We start from the raw sequence: 20,362 nt of genomic DNA on the forward strand, positions 1-20,362 counted from the left end.
TCTTGGTTGGCTCTCTCGGTCTGACCATTGCTCTGGGGGTGAAACCCAGACGAAAGACTAACCGTCGCCCCCAGAAGTTTACAAAACTCTTGCCAAAATTTGGACACAAACTGGGGTCCCCTGTCAGAAACCACGTCCGTCGGGAGGCCATGAAGCCGAAAGACGTGATCTATGACCGCAACCGCCGTCTCCTTAGCTGAGGGTAATTTGGGTAAGGGAATAAAATGGGCTGCCTTCGAGAACCGGTCCACCACAGTCAAAACGACCGTGTTCCCTTGGGAGGGTGGGAGGGCGGTAACAAAATCTAGAGCGATGTGGGACCAGGGTCTCGAAGGAACCGGCAGCGGCTGGAGTAACCCATCAGGAGGTCGATTGGAAGTCTTACCAGTGGCACAAACCGAGCAAGCCAAAACAAAATCATGGATGTCGCGAGCCATGCGGGGCCACCAGAACCGTTGCTTGACTAAAAAACTAGTACGATTAACCCCTGGATGGCAAGCCACGTTGGAACTATGACCCCACTGGATGACGTCAGACCGTAATCCCTCCGGCACAAATAATCGATTCGGTGGACAGCCGGGCGGAGGCGTTACCCCTTCTAGAGCCTTAACGACCCTCGATTCGACCTCCCATGTGAGTGTTGAAACGAATAGCGTCTCGGGCAAAATACACTCGGGAGTAACCGGGCGCTCGGAAAAATCAAAGATGCGAGATAGGGCGTCGGGCTTAATGTTCTTAGAACCCGGACGGTAGGACAAGGAAAAATCGAAACGACCGAAAAAAAGAGCCCACCGAGCCTGCCTGGAGTTCAACCTTTTCGCCGTTCTGATGTATTCTAAATTCTTGTGGTCCGTCCAGACGATAAAAGGTACCCCCGACCCTTCTAACCAGTGGCGCCATTCCTCCAACGCTAACTTAACTGCCAACAACTCTCTGTTACCAATGTCGTAGTTACGCTCAGCCGGAGACAACCGATGAGAAAAAAACGCGCAAGGGTGCATCTTGTCGTCTGAAGAGGAACGTTGGGACAGCACTGCTCCTACTCCCACCTCTGACGCGTCGACCTCCACCACGAACTAACGTGAGGAATCAGGGGCTACGAGGATGGGGGCAGAAACGAAGCGGCCTTTGAGTTTGTTAAACACAGCCTCGGCTGTGTCCGACCACCTGAACGCCGTTCTGGGGGAGGTCAAGGCAGTCAGAGGTGCAACTAGTTGGCTGAAATTGCGAATAAAACGCCGGTAGAAATTGGCAAACCCCAGGAACCTCTGCAGGGCCTTGCGGGAATCCGGGGTTGGCCAATCTACCACAGCCTTGATCTTCTCAGGGTCCATCCGCATCTCTTCAGACGAGACGATGTATCCTAAAAAAGGGACAGACTGTGCATGAAAATCGCATTTCTCCGCCTTGACAAAAAGCCCATTCTCTAGCAACCTCAGAAGCACTCGCCGAACGTGCTGCACATGTTCCTGGAGAGAAGATGAAAATATCAATATGTCGTCCAGGTAGACATATATGAACTGGTCGATCATATCTCGCAGCACGTCATTGACCAGTGCCTGGAAAACTGCGGGGGAGTTGGACAGCCCGAAAGGCATAACCAAATATTCAAAGTGCCCCCTGGGGGTGTTAAAGGCAGTTTTCCACTCATCCCCCTCCCTAATGCGAACCAAATGATAAGCGTTACGTAAATCCAATTTTGTGAAGACGGATGCTCCCTGCAACCTCTCAAAGGCGGAAGACATCAGCGGCAAAGGATAAGTATTCTTTACCGTGATGTTGTTCAGCCCTCGGTAATCAATGCAAGGTCGCAGAGACCCATCCTTCTTCCCCACAAAAAAGAACCCCGCCCCCGCTGGAGAAGAGGAAGGGCGAATGAACTTGGTTGCTAGAGAATCAGAAATATATTTCTCCATAGCCTCTCTTTCAGGAACCGAAAGTGAATATAACTTGCCTTTAGGCGGAGACTTACCTGGCAGTAAATCTATAGCACAGTCATAGGGACGATGCGGAGGGAGAGAAGCAGCTCGAGACTTACTGAACACTTCCTTCAGGTCCAGGTACTCCGCGGGCACGTTAGACAGATCCCCTGTTTCCTCCTGAAAAACAGAAACAGGTACAGACGAACAAGCAGACATCAGACAGGACTTATGACACTCCTTGCTCCACTCCAGCACGGCCTTATGCTGCCAGTCCACGCGGGGGTTATGTCTGAGGAGCCAGGGATGTCCAAGGACGACGGGTGCAAGGGGGGAATCCATGATATAAAATGAAATGGTCTCTGAGTGATTGCCGGCAGTGATCACGGTGATGTCTTCGGTGGAGTGGGAAATGGTGGGAAGGTCTTGTCCATTTAGGGCATGAACGGCAATCTTGTGTGTGAGGGGTCGGAGGGGAATTTGAAATTTCAGTGCAAAGCCGTGGTCCATAAAATTACCTTCCGCTCCCGAATCCAAAAGTGCGTGACAGTCGTGCTGGTGAACTGACCATCTAAGTCTTACCGGAAGGAGCGTGGAGGTAGATGTCGTCGTGGATGAGGTCTTAGCGGAGATCCCACCCGATAGTAGCCTCGAGTTTACTATCGGGCTGAGCCTTTTACTGGACAATTGTACGCAAAATGACCAGTCCCTCCACAATACAAGCAAAGGCCCTGGGACCTCCGCCTCTCCTTCTCCTCCCGGGAAAGCCAAGCTCGACCCACCTGCATGGGCTCGGGATCGTAGGTGGGGCTGACCACGTCCCTGCCACTGGATCTGGGCTCGTAGGATGCTCCGAAGGGACGGGTGGGCAGAACCCGACGCTCTACCCGAGACAGCCGGGCGTCCACCCGCAGCGCCAGGTCGATGAGGCCAGTGAGGGTCTTGGGCAGATCCAGGGCGTAGATCTCCCTCTGGACGCGGTCAGCCAACCCATGCAGGAACAAGTCCCACTCCGCACTCCGCCGCCAAGGTCCGGAATTCGATGGAGTAATCCGATACCGTCTTCTCCTCCTGGCGAAGCTCGGCCAAAGCCCTGGCCGCCTCTCTTCCTGATGCTGCCCGGTCGAAGACGGTTCTCATCTCGGCGTCGAGGGTCTGGAACGAGGCACAGCATGGGTCCTGGTTCTCCCACACTGCCGTTCCCCAGAGCGCCGCCCTCCCGGTCAACAGCGTCAATACAAATGCCACCTTGGACTGCTCGGCACTGAACGTGTGTGGTTGTAATACAAAGTGCATCGAGCAGCGGTTCAAAAATGCACGGCAGAAAGCCGGCTCACCAGAATACGCCTCCGGGACCGGGAGGCGGGGCTCCGCTCGATGAGAGTCCGCTGGAGGTGGTGGGGGAACGGCTGGTGTGGGCGGCGCAGCGGGAGCTTGTAAGCGTTGGATCTGCTGGGTGAGCTCGGACACCTGCGTCACCAAGGCTTGCACTGCGCGACCCGTGTCGCCGATCTCCCTTTGCTGGTTATCCATCCGATGAACGGTGTGATGGATAAATTCCTCCAGAGTCCCCGATGAAACACTCGCTGCTTCCATTTGACGGTCAGATCGTTCTGTCATGACAGAACAGACGCGGAAGCAAAAGCAAGTACTCAGGTTTTATTGAACAGTGATACTCAATGACAGACGGGGACAGTACAAGCTGATGGTGAAGGTGACGCAGGGACTTCGATGGTCAGTGATCCGTGATGACGTGAAGTGCAGGTGATGGTGAAGACAACGAACTCCAGAGTTGAACATGAAGACAGGAACCGGACAGGACGACTCGAACACCAGGAACACCAAACACGAACGACATCAAACAACGATCTGACAAGGATGATACAACAGCGGTGAGTATATATAGTGTGGTGATAGCTTGCAGCTGGTGATGAGAAACGATGATCAGCTGGAGCGGATCAAGTGATGTCATACATTCACGCCCACCACCCACATGCGCTCGCACCACAACATAAACACAAGACTAGAAGGAACAGAGAATGCGTCCACCGTGACAGGGGGACTATAAGAAATTATAATCTGCTCCGATCCAATTTCCACTCCAGTATATATATTCAAATGCTCCTTCACTTAAAAGAGCTTATTTATCATAGAGACAATTGCTTCTAATCTCAGTAATATGCAAATAGTATGACAGAGTCACAGCTGTCACCTAAGCGTGGGAGCGACAGCGGGCAATCGAGTACCATATTGATTACAGGGACTCCAAACACAAAGAATGTTTTCAGACCATGAGGTGAATTAAATTTTCTGCTGTGAAGACAGTAACAAAATTTTAAGATGTTAGTTGCCTTAAGGGCAAGGAATTTTAGGTCATTGGACATGACAAAGGGCCATTAGTACATCGTGGTGGCTAAAGATGAAGACATATTTTGTAGATTCAAGGAAAAGTCTGAGTAACGAAGGAACTAATACATAAAATAAGTTATTGTGATGAATTTATTGTTACATTTTGTCCAAATTATAGTCTTAGAAGGCTGTTGAAAAGAGAAAGAGAGAGACTGCGTGAGGAAGGATTGATATTTTGTCTTTCTGTATTCGGCCAGCAAAAGAAAAGCTAAAACAAATGAATGATAATGATTAAAAACCACACAGCTGGCTTTTATAAATTAAATTTTTATAAAGACATGTTTTGGAAAATGGTTAAGAGGCCATTAAAATGTTATTGATAAAAGCTACAGGAAATGTAACTTTTAAAATATCAATTAAAATGTAAATCTTTTTAGAGAAAAGATATGAATACGAAATATGAGCGGTTCATAGTCAGGTGTGTGTGTTTAACGGTGACGGCAGTTTATGTCTTGATAAGTGTGAGTTTAGGTATTAGGTAGTGGAAGCTATTCATAGTCTGAATAGTGTGCATAGATTGTGCATTAAATTTGAGAGAAGTTGATAATTCTGAATAGATTTGGTCGTCAAGCTCTGTCTAGCAATAATTACTTTTGTCATTTATGATATACAGTAGATTTGAATGAATTTCTAGATCAGTTTAAGTTCTGATGGAAGTTGGAATGGTGGAGTTGTAGATCAGAATCCATCATGGATTGAAATAAAATAAGTTATAGATTTGACGGCAACAATACAGTAAAAAAAATTGGCTAGATCAACATCAAATCAGCGAGAGAGCTTTTAACATTTGTGTGAACAAAGGGCGAGAATGTTGTTCGACTGACAAAAGAAAGTCTGTGAAGAAACAACTGACCTGATGGAGACGGTTGGTGACTTAAAATGTTTGTAAATGACTGAGAATTGAAACTGAGTTGAGAGTGAGGGCCATTTGCGTTTCGGGTACTTTGATGGGAGGACGAGATTGTGGCTTGGAGTGAAGAATGCAACGTTTTGTTTGGGAGGCAGAGAAAGATGTCTGGAGGACAGTGTTTAGTTTAGTGAATCAAAACACAATTATGTTAATTTGATGCACAAGTAAGATGGTGCATCAAAAATGGGGAAATCTCAGAATGGTTTAATTGAGTAAAGCCCTGCAAGAAGTCATTCTTCTCCCTAACAAAAGTCTGTAAAGTGTGCTAATAACAAGAAATGTTTCAACAGAAAACGCCTAGGGCGGATACAGCAGCACAGCGGACACACAGAACACATGTGACAATAACCTTAACATTTGTTTTTCTTTACAGAGAATGCAGACTTTTGGGCACATGGCATGAGCAAAGAAACACACACACACACACACACGAACAAATGATCAGATAAGAGCCTTTCAAAACCCAGGGGGGTCAGAAGGACCATTTTAAAACCAGCTTGATCTTGTCATACAGGAGTGAACGAACAGGGCAGACTGTGCCCAATGAAATAATGGCTATGGATGAATTTGGCTAGCTATCCTGGCTTATTATTGTGACAGAAAGCTGCACCTGCGCAGCGCATAACTTAAAAATTTTCTTTTGCAGAATGTCAGGATGGATTGGATCAAACAGAATTGATTCTGTTCCAAATGTATAAATATTGTTTTGTTAACATGAGTGTTTTTTTCAGAAAAAAAAAAGAAAAAAAAAGGACTCTGAGAGCAAGAAATTATCTGGTGATAATATGTTTCAGGTTGCTGATTTCACAGGTCACATGAAGAGGAATGACCAGCTAGACAAGCAGTCACTAACAAAATCACTTAAGGTCTTCGTTCGCAGGTGACAGCAGATAGTGTTTTATTCCAGTGGGGGTACGGTCATGATCTAAGGGAAAATCTTGTAAGAATCAGAAAATGATTGGAGAGCGTGAGACCTGAGTCCAAACTTCTCACCTTAGACTAAACGAACAAACACATGCCAACGCGAAGAATAAAGTGAGGGATCAAAGGCTTGTGCTAGTAACAGCCTCCCTTACCTACGAGGGAAAGACCATTGCAACTGCGTGCAAAACGTCAAAAATGGTGAAGACGGAACGTCAACGCATCTGGAGAAAATGATTCGACCAACTAATGGTTTAGCAGAAGAATCTGTTTTTGTGATGATGTTGATGATTTTATTTAATTGAATCAAACTAGGTATTGATTTGATTGATGAAAATGTAGAAAATCTATTAATTGATGTGTAATAAGAAAAAAAATTACATTGGTTAGAAGATTGAACAAAATTGTGCAGACGATTCGAGTAGCGGAAGTTACAGTGAAATGTATTAATTGAGTTAAAGTAACACCAAGTATCTTTTCCTCTGCGGTCGCCCTACTGGTTGCAAGCGGAATTGTCGATTAGCGCTGTCGTAAATAATTTTGCCTACCGCAGCCTGGCTGTCGCACACGCACACGCGCACGCACGCGCACGCTCGCTGTTGATCTCCAGCACCGGAATCAACAATGGCCACAGACAAGGTAGAGTATGATGCATGATTTTATGAAAGACATCACAAACTAAGAAAAACTAGTTAATGACATTGATTGCTTTTTTATATATAATTTTTATTTTGTGTAACAGTAAACTTGAAACGGTATAACAGCAAGATAGTTTTACACAAGGATAAAAAGTAAAAACTTATTGAAGAACAGTTTAGCATGTAGCAGTCAATTGAATTTTCTGTGAAAATCTTGATCATGTTATTTGAAAAATATTGCAGCGAAAGGTGACACCGTTTTAGTGGCTGCTTTGCTACATTATTTATATAGTTACCAAAAATCTACCTTACTGCTCTCTTAGCTAATATGTTGATAATTCTTATTTTTTGTGCAACTACAATTCTAAATTTCAATTCATGCCTTTTACGTTTTTGACCTTCATACAGTTACCATAATAAGGTTGTTCTCGTTTATTTCAGGATTCATCAGCCTCATCTGACTTTACACCCTCAACCAGTGCAGATACAAGGCCTAAAAGCAGAGGTGGGAAGAGAAGCAGAAGAGGGAGAAGGGAGGATATTGACCTTGACAGACAGAGAAGACTCCAGGATCTGCAGGAAAGGAGAAATACAGAAATACAGACCCAGATCCACTCTCTGGAACCGCAAGAGAAGGACCGCATCCTCCAAAAGGTCATGTTGAGGCTCCCAGGACTGATGTTCGATGTGCTGACCTTGCATGAAGGCACAGAGAGGCCAAGTGTACCTGATGGTGGTGGACTACACTGGTGTATCTGTACAAACTGCCGTGAAATGGATACTGATCTGGAGAGGCTATGCTGCCGCCAGGCCCCACAAAACTGCATTAGTACTATGGCATACATGGAGTACTACATCCTGGATGAGGGTGTTCTGAGGCTAGCGAGGGCTGCTTGGAATGATATCTTTGCAGTTGATGATGCACAGGAGCCCGGTGTTGAACAAAGACAATACAGACACACAGCCTACCGGCAATTTGTGCTATGGCAGTATGGTCGCCTTGGAGTTGGAAAAAGAGTGGTGATTCCCAGCTGTTGTGTCTGGAGGATCAGGGAGACTTTTCCTGACCCAAGGGGTCAGTATACTGGTTTCAGGGTGCGTCGGCTCTTGTGAATGTTTATTGTAAAAAAAAAAAAATTATGGTGTGATGGTTATTTGTTATAGTTCAAGTTTGGTTATGTGATGAAAAAAAAAAAAAGGTTTCAGGGTGCGACGGCTCTTGTGAATGTTTATTGTACAAATTGTTTTTTGATGGTGTGATATTTATTTGTTATAGTTCAAGTGTGGTTATTTTTTGAATAAATAAAACAAAATAAAAAACATTAAGGAAATTTGTATTTTATTTACATAGATAACTATTTACAAATTACATAGATACACAACCACCCACGAACACACTCAGCGATCACTTTGGGGGACACCCTCCCCACGCATAACATGGGTCTGGACCAGTTCGGATGTGGATGGTGGCGATGTAGCAGCCAGCACACCCAAGCGCCTGGGGTCATCGAGCCGGAGAGTCTGTCTCCTTGGAAGACCAGCTCCACTTCTCATTCGTTGTCGAACAATGGCCCTCTGCAGGTCTGGAATATACCCATAGTCCTTTTTCTCCTTCAGGGCGTACACACTCCAACATTTTGATTTTTTATTGTAGTAACGCCGGTACCTAGAAAGAAAACAGTTTGCAGTATTGTCTTTTCAAATATCACTATTTGGAATAAATGTTTTTATACTGGAAATCGTACAAGCATTATAATAAACACTTACATCTTATGACCATCTCTGTTGCGCGCGGGAAGGCGACGATTATGACTGTTGTAGTCGATCGCCGCCAGCAAGGTCCGTGTGCGATACACTGGTGGGCTGTAGGCAAACCGTTTTCCAGCGTACATCAGGATATGATTCTGGAAATTCTCCAAATCTGACGTCGTCCTGTATGATGTGACAAACAAACAAACTTACTTTCACTTACTAAAACTGGTTAACATCATTGGACTCTAAGGGAACACTGTTTCATTTAGATTGTTTCTTTGTGTCAAGCTGACAGGCCAGCAAAGCAACAGTACAGACATCGATATTGACATGTGTAAGACAATGCTTTGCATATACTGTATAATTTCAAGAATTTTTGTATTGTAATAGGGTTGGACAAATATGTTTTGTATTGAATACCGATAATTCAAATAATAGCTTACCTGAAGGTAATGAACTTCCCCACGTCCTTCAACCACCGCTTGTCCAAGACAATAGCGGTGAGAGCCTGGTGAGCTGGCGAACCTGTACAAATTCATACTCTGAATAGGCTGATTGTACATGCATAGTCAGACACATGGCATGAAAATCACATTACAATTACCTTGTTTTATCCAAGGCTTCTCCTGGATTCTATCCCCTAGAGGTTCGTGCTCACAGCATCCCGTTGACCATGTGTGCTGATTGCGGACATGATGTAGGAGCGCATGCCACTTCAGCTTTAAAAACAAAACAAAAAACACACATGTCATTTCTTTCACCTTTTTCACAAACCCAAAACATTATTTGAGTTTACCTCTTTAAAAAATTCACATAAACCTACCTTGAACTGTTCTTCAGAAGAGGCTTGCTTGGCACAATACCAGAAGTGGTTCACAATATCCTTTATCCAAGGCAGGAGGTCTGACTGGTCCCTCACTGTACCAGCCTGAAAGAAAGATGTAGATGTTACACAGACACAGCATTAACAGATTAAACTATCCAATGAATGTGTGAAATAAGATGGCATACCCGTCGTATCTTCTTCCCCAAATTTTTGGCTGCATGCCAAATATCTAGGGAATGCTTCAAACCCTGTGCCTTGTATTTGCCACGTTCAGGATCTAATTAATAGTAGTGATTACAATCAGACAAACAAACATGAAAAACATGATTTTAAAGGCCAAATTTCATGAAAAAAAATACATATATTCTCCTTACTGAGCAATGCTGAGATTTGAGGATGTGCGTCAGTGACCACCTCAGTCACATGGATCTCTGGAAGAAGTGCATCCATTGTCCTAATGAAGCACTCCTTCTCCATGATTACCGAATTTCTGTTCGTCTCCCGCTTGTCGACAGAGACAATATGTACAATGTCACGAGTGTCTTGCTCTATAGTCGTGTATGTGCAGTATTGTGCACAGTGGCCTGTAGAATGAGGATAAAGTAAGTAGGGGTGTTAATGTATGCACCATAATCAACTATGTAACAAGTATGCTCTATCCACCACACACACACACACACAATATATACCTGGAGAATCCATTCTGCCATCACCTAAGGAATAAACAAACAAAAAAACAGTTATAATGGCAAAAAGTGTTGTTGACTTACACAACAAGTCAGAGGCATGTTGCTGTAAAAAAATAACAACAGAATAAGACTCACCTAGGACAACAACTTCATCCTTTTCCTTTAAGCTGTTTATAACATCGGCTTTTATCTTTTATCTTTTAGCATGCCGTATTTCAAAAGGGGCTGCGAAATCCACCGCCACAAAGTGTGTCCAAAGGGACATATCTAGAGATGGAGGGGGGTAAATTAAAGAATATCACAGATTGAGCGCACAGCATAAATACAGACATGATGTCAAATCTTGGATATACTAACTATGACAAGCTGTTTAACCACCTGACAAATTCTCTGAAGCAGCATTCCATACAAATAATCTCAGCCACATTTACCAACACCATTGTGCATATAATGAGAGCTTACTGACAAAGTAAGAAAATAAAATAAAAAAACGACTAATTTCAGTTTGAAAAATCATTACACACTTTACACAGTAGTCCAACATAAGAAATGGAGCTGGGGGATGTGCATTACAGATTATAGTGTAGCACCCGAATTTACAAAACTTACCCATTCCAAAATGACTCCAGTTGCCCTAGATTTCAAGTTCACCTCAAATGGTGGTCCAGCAGAGCATGCTCTTCCTGTAACCTTATTGATTTTGCTGCACCTCTCTATAGGCAATTTGAGGTAGGTGGCCAGCGTCTTTAGATTTTCGTGATACACGATACTAGCATTCTTGCCAACTATGTCATCTTCAGAAACAACCTTGTTTGACTCTGGAATATCGCTCACATCCTCTTCTGGGAAAGTAGGCATTGTAACATCAATCACTGCTTCATCCATGCTGATCTCTTGCAGCTGTTCAATGACATCTTGACCTCCAGGACTGCAGTTGGGTAAACAGATAGATCAAAAACAAACATGGACTAGTTATTAACTACCATTACTGTAAATACTGTTCTAGCTCTAATTTCATTACACAACTGTACCGTATCTGAAGAAAAGGGACATAATCTTCATCAGAACTGTCCCCATCTTCACAGAAGCTATGTTTAGTCCACCGTTCATCCATGTCAATGCTGCGCAAAAGAACAGATAGTCAGACTTGAACACATTCATGAAATATTAATAAAATAGAAAAACAATAAAATTCATGTGCAAAACTTGCGTGCTATTTCTCAAATCGTTCCTTGCTTCTTCATCTGGAGAGTCAAACTGCTCCTCCTCTACAATACTCATGGAGTGCATGCTACAACCATTGTAGAAGAGACATAAACGAGTGAAAAAGAAAATGTACAAGCAGTCAACAAGCCACCAGTACAGTCTACAAACCATTGTCTCACTATTAGGCAAACCTGGCTTCTAGTACATCCACTTCTTGTGTCTCCAGCGGTTGTACACCTTGGACTGGGATGTCATCCCTAAACATCAAAAGAAAATTAATTATGAACAACATTCTTATAAATTTGCTATGAATGTTTAAAAAAAAAAAGTTACCAATCACTATCCTCACTGACGCTAGACACCAGCAGCTGTGGTAGTTGTGAGTGTGTGGCTTTACTAGGTGTCGATGTCACTTGCCGTTTCTGGTAGCTGAAATAAACAAAACAAAAATAGATATATGGATGCTGCATATGAAGCATGCAGGTTCTTTGATATGGTTAATCATGATAATAATACTAATCTTACTCCTTTCATACTTTCTACATGTTTAGTAGACTAAACATTTTAACTCAAACATTTGCTATTTGCAAGTCAACAATTGCAATGCTCAAATCGGAACGATAATCCTAGCGAATAGCATGCTAAACATCTAAGACTAGCATGTTATGTTTACTAGTTACCAGATTGGTAATTCTCTCCTCTCAGATAAATGGAGGACCAGATAGTTTCCGTAACATAGCCAGGCAGACAACATTAGAAAAACTAGATATAGTAGGCTCTGCAAGCAATATACTTACTAGTCCAACAGCATTACGGCCAAGTCAGCATCGGTCGGGCACCCCTCATCCTCCTTTAGCTCACGCCAGCGAGCAAACGCTGGCCCAATATTGATCCTTGTCCGGCCTCTTACTTTATCACTCAGTCTTTTCCTCTTCCGAGTCTCCTCCAACAAAACCTTTGTCTTCTTAGTTGTTTTTACCGCTTCGGCCATGACAAAAGCGTCCGAATTTTAGGAAGTGCTGGGGGAAGTGACGTATGCCGTAAAGCACTCTAATTTTGTAGTTCTTTTTGTGCACGGGTTCCGACCCGAAACCCGAAGTTACATAGTGCCAGTAAAAGCGATACAGACCACGTCAGGCTATGGCAGACGTGTCATTTAAATTATTTTAAGTCGATGTACCATCACAAGGGTCTTGGAAATATATTATGAAGGTTGAAAAAATACTTAGTGTTACTTTAAGTTCCGTTTTGTTTTGTTTTCTTTTCATTTCTTTCCTTTTGTTTTGTTTTGTTTGGTTCGTTTTTCTTTTCTTTTCTTTCTGAGGACGATGAAATGTAAAAAGGGTTAAAAGCAGCAATCATGCGTGTTACGAGATGACGTACAAGGACAGGATTTGAAATGAGGGGTGTTGAATTGATATGGTTTTCATACTATGACAAAGCGGTGACAGTGCATATCCATTTAACCCTGATTCAGTTAAAATATTTACTTGCTTGCTCCTTCAACAAGGTTCAAGTAGAAGTGATCAGTTATATGGAAAATCAGAAATGAAAGGTATAAATGTGATGAAATGACTTAAAATTGTTGCGTTTATTAGGTTATCAGAGAATTATAAAAAGGGAGAATTTGTAATGGCATTTTTAATCTTTCCTAATGATTTAACAGATTAATGCTGTATGTTCTCTGTCTGTATTCTGAGTTTCCTAATGTAACGTTGGTTCAGCTGGAGGGAGGTGTGAGCCCGAGAATGATCTGTATCTTAAGTTTCCATGCTGGGGGAAGATGTTCCTTCTTGTGTAAACGGTGGGGGTTGATAGATTCCCTTGCATTATAAAGTAGCAGGCCAATCTCTCTGAGGGGAAGGAGGACAGGAGGGCCAGTATCTGTCTGTCTCTGACTCTGGCCTGCAGCCTGGCTGCAAGGCTGGAGTCAGGGAACCATTTTCTTGCATGAATAAATTACTTTTCTTTTTAAATACAATTTGGATCATGACGTCTCTTTGCCTGGGAATGCTGAGTTTAGTAATTGTTTTTTGCCACAACAAAACTTATGGAAAAACATTTATAACAATGGACTAAACAAAACTGCACTGAATGTGTCTTTGTTTGTTTGTTTTTAGGAGAGCGTCAGCCCCTAATTGACTTGAGAAAAAAGATTGAAAATGGCTGTGACTTTGTCACATGTCTTTCCTGTCTTGTGATGCACATGGGTGTTTTGTTATTTTGGGGCCATGTGCTCTTGTCATTGTCTGGTCCCTCCCCCTTGTTATCTGATTATTGGTTTAGTTGTCCCACCTGTCCTGCTCGTTACCCTCCTTGTTTGCCTCCCTATTTAGTCTTCCTGTGTTTGCTGTCCTGTGCTGGTTCGTTGTACATGTTACGTGTGTCTATGCCTGTCCTGCCCCGCCCCGCCCGTGTTGGATTAAGTTCTGATTTCCTTTGTTGGTTTTATGTTTTATCTTAATTAAACCTTTCATTTCTCTCCGCACTTGAGTCCTCTTCCATTTTCCACTACCCACGTGACAGACTTTGACAGTATACCCCTCTTTGCAACAGAGGAAGCGTTAGGAAAGGGTAGAAGAGAGAAAGCAAAAAGGTCCTCAACAGATATTGGCGAGACTTCATTTCTGGACCTGGTAAATGGATAAAATCTCATTCACATTCTACCTCAAATGTCAACCTGATTTTAGATAGTATTTAAATGAGATCAAGAAATGCAGTTACATATATTTTATACATGTACTAAATGCTCTGTAGACAAGCATTTATGTTTAATAGTTACATTTTTCTGGGATACTTTTTAATTGTGTGATTTCTATTTTCAGGAAAATGCACCGGTAACAAAAAAGAAAAAGACCAAAAACATAATTCAACAGAAGATTATGGCTGCGGTGAAACAAAGCTGCACTCAAATAAAGGTGAGCAGGAAGCTACTTTATTTATCTTTTATAAATTATAACTTTACAGAATACATAATAACGGATATTGTACTTCAGGAACCAAGACCTGATGTGGGAGTGCTGAAGGATGCAAGTGTACTACCAAGTCCTTTGTCTCCTCAGCCCTGTAAGAGGTCAGACATGGCTGAAGATATCAAAGAGTTAAACAATGAAATTAAAGAGCTTAAAGAAGATTTAAAATATGAGCGGCGCTTCAGGATAAAAGCAGAGAGAGAGCTGAGGGAGTGGAAAGGTAATGACATCTAGCTATAGCACAGCAATTGTTCTAAATTTTCAGTTCTCAACTTGTGAACTATCTTTTTCAGTATATATTATACCATGTTCTTTTTGAATACTCGATTCTGATTGGCTGGAAGGTGTGCATTAAACAATGAATGCACGGGTTACAAGTCAGTTGAATCACTGTTCTAAATTAATGTGCTGCTTTTATTGTAGGACACACACATACATACAGACACACACACAGGCAGTCACTCGCACAGATCTTGCAGCGCTCTCACACGCAGAAATATTACATTTCTAATATATGTAATTGTTTAATATCAAAAGTAACTGAAAAGTAACCTGGTCTGTCAGCGCGTTGTCAGTCTCCTCTCTGCTCCGCGATGTATTTTTCCTTGCGTGAGAACATGGAGTGGCATGAGAGCAGCGTAGCTTGTCGGGCATAGCGACAGTAACTAAGGGGGGCGGGTCTTTGCGAACGGTCAATTAAAGTGACAGCTTCATTAGAAAAATGATGTGCCTGATGAAAAGGAACACTCCACTTTTTTTTGTAAATACGGCTAATTTTCCAACTCCCCATTTATCCTGGTAAAGGATAATACTGTATACTGTATTTATCAATTCATATTCATATTTTTCCCAATAATTTTATTTTGCTTTTAGATTAGAATTTTGAATTCCAAGAGGATAAATGGTGCCAATAGATGTGGTGGGCACTGTAAAGGTTTTGTGGATTGTAAACATGATTGTGTCGCTCTGCTTTTTTCCAGAAATGCATGCTGTTGTGCAGGAGCTAAAAGGCACAGTAGGAGAAATAAAGATGATGTGCATTTCAAAGCAGAAGCCTGACACTCTGCAGACCTCATCTTCTCAGAACATCGGTTCTCAAATCCAAGAACCATGCTCTGCTCAAGGAAGTGAGCAGGTAAGTAGGTCCCAATTATACAGTTATTGTATTGTATTCCATTTTCTGTCAGAATTTTCAATTCTGGCTTGAAGGTGTGTTAAAATCTACCTCTTTTACATAAAACAACTTGTGGTTGCTGATGTTGTTTTTAACTCTGTACCGGGCAAACCAAAAGTATTTGGATTTTGCTCTGTAGCTTTATATTTTATTCTAAAAGGCATTTCTGAGCCATTTTGTTTTAGATTGTAGTCTGTCACTGTGCTGGTCAACTTTTTTTTTTTTTTTTTCTGAAAAGAAAACAATCTGTTCTCTGCTGTTCCCCACTAGGTAATCGATTTCATCAATTTGGGAGAGGGGGTGCGGATCAAGAGAAGCCAGTTTGATAGGATCAACACCCAAGATTTTAAAAAATTTACCAGCGAGCTTTTCCTTGTAACCTTTGGGCGAGAAACTCTTGCCACTCACTCTCTAAATGGAAGAAAGGCACCCAATGCAGAGACCAGCAAGGAGGCACTTCCAGCTCACACAGTGTCCGTCTTAATAGGTAACTCCTCATGTATTTCTACAGACTAGCTCTGCTGTGAAAGAGAATTTGGGATTTTTATCAGTTGCTTTATTCTTTTTTATTTGTCAAACAATTTAGTTTATTTCAGTCCATGTATATAATTAGTAGTTTATAGTTTGTGTGATTAGGAAAAGTGACTAAATTAAGGTCAACCGATCTAATTTGCAAGTATTTTCAAATTGTTATAATAATAGTTTTCAGAATTAGGTGAGTATTAAATCAAGATTTATCTCCCATTTAAATAGCATGTGATCTTTTGTCATCAAATGATAATTAAGACTCATTTAATTGCAAATTTAAAAACTCTGGAGTGGAATTAAAACACCTTTTATACTCGCATGTTCTTAAGCCCCCTATGCCTTTTACATTTAAATTCTTAACATTTCAAAAAAATACATAAAAAAATAAACACTTTAATTCAGATTTTCACTTTAATTCTGAACTATTTTCAGATGTTAAACAAATTATATTTTAAATATCCAAAAGATAAATCATATCAGTTAGCATATGATTTAAGTTTTAGTACTTCTCCAGTGACTGCTGGATATTATCCCAGATATAATTGTACATCTTATGAGTCTCTTTTACTGCTTAAAGTAAAGGGACAATAACAGTGTTTTTAAACATCTAAAGCATTTAACAATGTGCTCATGATATTTATAAGTGGTCTTTGTCTGCTTTAACAAAAGTGAAGTTTTCTTTTAAACTGCCATAAGATGTCATGTGGTTATAAGACATTTGCTTTTTACATTTTTATTGCAATACATACAAAATAAAACATGTTCCATATGTGCAATCAACACAACAATATTGTATTGTTTTAAATGTAAAATAGTTTCCAGTGCGTTAAAGGGATAGTTCACACAAAAATAAAAATTATATTCTCATTTATTTACCCTCACGTCGTTCCAAACCTGTATAAGTTTGGAAAAAGAAAAAGAAAAAAACACAATTGTTAACCAATACAGGTTTAGTCACAACAACATGAGGGTGAATGAATTATGACATTTTTTATTTTGGGGTGAACTATCCCTTTAAACTCACTGGAAACTATTTTACATTTAAAAATGCAATATTGTATCTTAAGTTAACAATGTCAAGATACAGTATGACTCTTGGGAAAGCAAAATATATGAAATTATGAGATATATAATCCATTATTACATAAGTGAATAAAATTAAAAATCGTCATAATCTTAATACTTATAACCACAAATAAAATTTGTTTATTATCCTTCTCAAGAAGGACATAGGAATTGACACTGATCTTCAAATCCAGCGTGCACACCGGGCCTTGCTCCAAAAGCCGAATCCCAACTCGCCTCCAAGGTCTATCATTGTTAACTTCCTCCAGTTTGCGGTGAAAGAGTCTGTTCTAAAACTGGCCTGGCAAAAGCGGATACAGGTGCTGGGTCGTCCCATATCGTTCGACCATGACTACGCGACAGAAATAATGCAAAAACGTAAAGCATATAATGGGATAAAGAAAGTGCTGAAAGAGGAAAAGTTGCGGTTCCAGACACCATTTACGAAAATTCGCATACATTGGAGTGACGGGACACGGACCTATAATACCCCCGAGGAAGCGGAACAAGATATGATGCGCCGCGGGATCATCAGGAGGTCAGCATCGAACAGCGATGGTGGAATCGCGGCGGACCCAGGATTCGATCCCCTTGAAGAACGGCTACAACATTGTATGGAGTGGCATGGCGTTGGCAACAAAACCCCGGAAAAAAATCTACGAGTTCGGCAAAAGCTTCAGGAATTCCAACGCATTCCGCCAAAATAGGAGAGCAAATGAGAAGTGTTAAGCACCTTTAAAGATATTAAAAACGACAATAATAATTCAGGGAGTTCCCTTCTATTTTACATAGACCGGCGTTGAACCAGTAGTTTTTTTTACTATCAGGGAGAAACTCAACAATTGACTTTACGCGTTCCTTTTCATTTCGTTGGACTTACAACTTTGGTGAGTAGCATTATTTACTGTCAGTAGGTGAGACGCTACTTCACATGTTTGCGGGCCCCTCTCTCAAGGCCAGCCCCGCACACCTCCAACGGGACTTGTCGGGTGTACAAGTACACCTATTCATGTGTTTTTTTCTTCTTTCGTATCACTGTTATTATTCTTTTATTTTATCACGTTTTGTTTGGGAAGTCCGTTCGAAGTGCACTAAAGTTAAAATGTCTCTTAGTATGTTCAGAAGCTCATGTATCTTTGATCAAGATCTTAGTGGGGCATCATATTGTTTTATTTACTCAGTTTCATCCTATTATTGAATGAAGATTGTATCACAAAATATAAACGGACTATGTAATCCAGTTAAAAGGGGAAAAGTCTTAGCTAAAATTAAAAAAGAAAAATCACAGGTAGTATTTTTACAGGAGACACATCTTTCACAGCAAGAGCATGAAAAACTAAAGAAATTTGGTTTTAGAAACACTTTTTATAGCTCATTTAAAAAGGGCCATAGGAGAGGTGTGGCAATTCTAATACCTAACTCAGTCTGCTTTGAATTCTGCAAGGAAATTAGTGATAAGGAAGGAAGATATATTTTAGTAAAGGGCAAAATTGAGAATAAAATGGTCACACTGGTTAATGTTTATGCCCCTCCTGACTGCGATAAAAGTTTTTTTAAGTCCCTTTTCAATATGGTTGCTCAAGAGACAGAGGGAACTCTAGTTTTAGGAGGTGATTTTAATATAGTAATAAACTCAAGATTGGATACCACCAGCCACCGTTATAGGAAAGGACAGATTTCAAAGTGTGTTAGGAACCTTATGGAAGATCTTGGCTTAATTGACGCATGGAGAGATATACACCCATTAACCAGAGATTATACCCACTATTCAGTACCACACAAAGTCTTGATTATTTTTTTATAAATAAAGAGGATCGACACAAAGTGAAAGAATGTGAAATTGGTGTTGCTGACTTATCAGATCATAATATTATTAAATTAAAAATAGATCTGAACACTCGGAAAAAAAATACATTATGGAGGCTTAATGTAGGGATACTAAATAATAAAGAAATTGTGAAACAAATAAAAAACTACATAAAGAAATATATAGAAGAGAATGATACAGGGGAAGTTAATCCTGTTTTTGTGTGGGATGCTGCTAAGGCAGTTACAAGGGGGGAGTTGATTGCCATGACGGCTGCTTTCAAAAAAGTTAAATTAGTAAAAGAATTGCAAGATTTGGAGCATAAACATAAAAGTAATCGAGACTCAAAGATGCTCATACAAATGAGAGAAATAAGGGGACAGATAAATGACATTTTGAAAAGTGAGCTGGAGAAAAAGTTGAGATACGTTAAGCAGTCTTATTATGAATCAGGGCCTAAAAGCACAAAGATGTTAGCTCGTCGATTAAAAAAACAGCAGGCATTAAATACAGTCTATAAAATTCAGGATCCTACAACGAAACAGTTGGTATTTGAACCAGAAAAGATTGAAAGCATTTTTGAGAATTATTTCAAATCACTATACTCCCAACCCCCAGCTGCAAATATAGAAAAAATGAAAATATTTCTAAACACCCTAGACCTTCCCACAATTGGTTCAACACAAAACAAATTTCTCACTGCACCAATCACAATGGAAGAAGTAGAGAAAGCGATATGTGGGTTGAAAAATAATAGATCCGCGGGAAGTGACGGCTTTCCTTCTGAATGGTACAAGATGTTTAGGGAAGAATTGAAACCAATTTTACTAAGCTCATTAAATCAGACACTCAAAGAAGGGAGACAATAATCCCAAAAGAAGGTAAAAATAAAGAACATTGTGATGCGTACAGACCAATCTCTATTTTGAATGTGGACTATAAAATATTTACCTCAATTATCTGTAAAAGGTTTGAAACTTTTCTACCTGATCTAATTGATGAGGATCAAACTGGTTTCATTAAGGGCCGACAAACACATGATAACATTAGGAGAACATTACATGTTATAGAGAATATTAAAAACACTCATGAATGTGCCGTTATTCTGAGTCTTGATGCAGCAAAGGCATTTGATTGTGTTAATTGGACCTTTCTGTACCAGGTGCTAGAACGATTTGGATTTAATGAAAATTCAGTACAGTGTATTAAAACAATTTATTCAGAACCAACAGCCAGAATCAAAGTTAATGGTCATTTATCAGCCACTTTCAATTTTGGCCCAAGCAGTGAGACAAAGCCAGGAATTGGGTGGGATAAGAATTGGAAATGATTATCATGTAATTGGGTTGTTTGCTGACGATGTCATTATCTATCTTAAGGAACCTGAAACTGCCCTTCCATTACTTATGAACCTACTGGAAGATTATGGGAAATTATCTGGATATAAATTAAATGTCTCAAAAACTCAGGTTCTTTCATTTAATTATTCCCCATCACAACTAATTCGACAAAAATATAATCTAAAATGGGATGCAAAACACATTAA

At 40.8% G+C, this 20,362-nt stretch overlaps 2 protein-coding genes across 2 annotated transcripts; both read right to left on the minus strand.

Annotated features, from left to right (window-relative positions):
• Positions 1 to 8,195: 8,195 nt before the first annotated feature.
• LOC306988785 (uncharacterized protein) lies at positions 8,196 to 11,178 on the minus strand (the record flags this gene model as incomplete). Its single annotated transcript, XM_079593934.1, has 11 exons — positions 8,196 to 8,463; positions 8,565 to 8,729; positions 8,993 to 9,074; positions 9,154 to 9,268; positions 9,373 to 9,477; positions 9,561 to 9,652; positions 9,750 to 9,959; positions 10,065 to 10,088; positions 10,200 to 10,254; positions 10,674 to 10,992; positions 11,096 to 11,178. The coding sequence occupies 11 exons, from the start codon at positions 11,176 to 11,178 to the stop codon at positions 8,196 to 8,198; spliced, it is 1,518 nt and encodes a 505-aa protein (XP_079450060.1).
• On the minus strand, positions 11,159 to 12,527 carry LOC306988042 (uncharacterized protein). The gene is made up of 4 exons (XM_079592744.1): positions 12,068 to 12,527; positions 11,604 to 11,699; positions 11,462 to 11,527; positions 11,159 to 11,355 (listed from the first exon to the last, which is right to left on the minus strand). The coding sequence occupies exons 1-4, from the start codon at positions 12,259 to 12,261 to the stop codon at positions 11,232 to 11,234; spliced, it is 480 nt and encodes a 159-aa protein (XP_079448870.1). The 5' UTR covers positions 12,262 to 12,527; the 3' UTR covers positions 11,159 to 11,231.
• Positions 12,528 to 20,362: the final 7,835 nt, after the last annotated feature.

This window comes from Phoxinus phoxinus (assembly GCF_949152265.1).
Source record: "Phoxinus phoxinus genome assembly, chromosome: 20".
Lineage (NCBI taxonomy): Eukaryota > Metazoa > Chordata > Actinopteri > Cypriniformes > Leuciscidae > Phoxinus > Phoxinus phoxinus.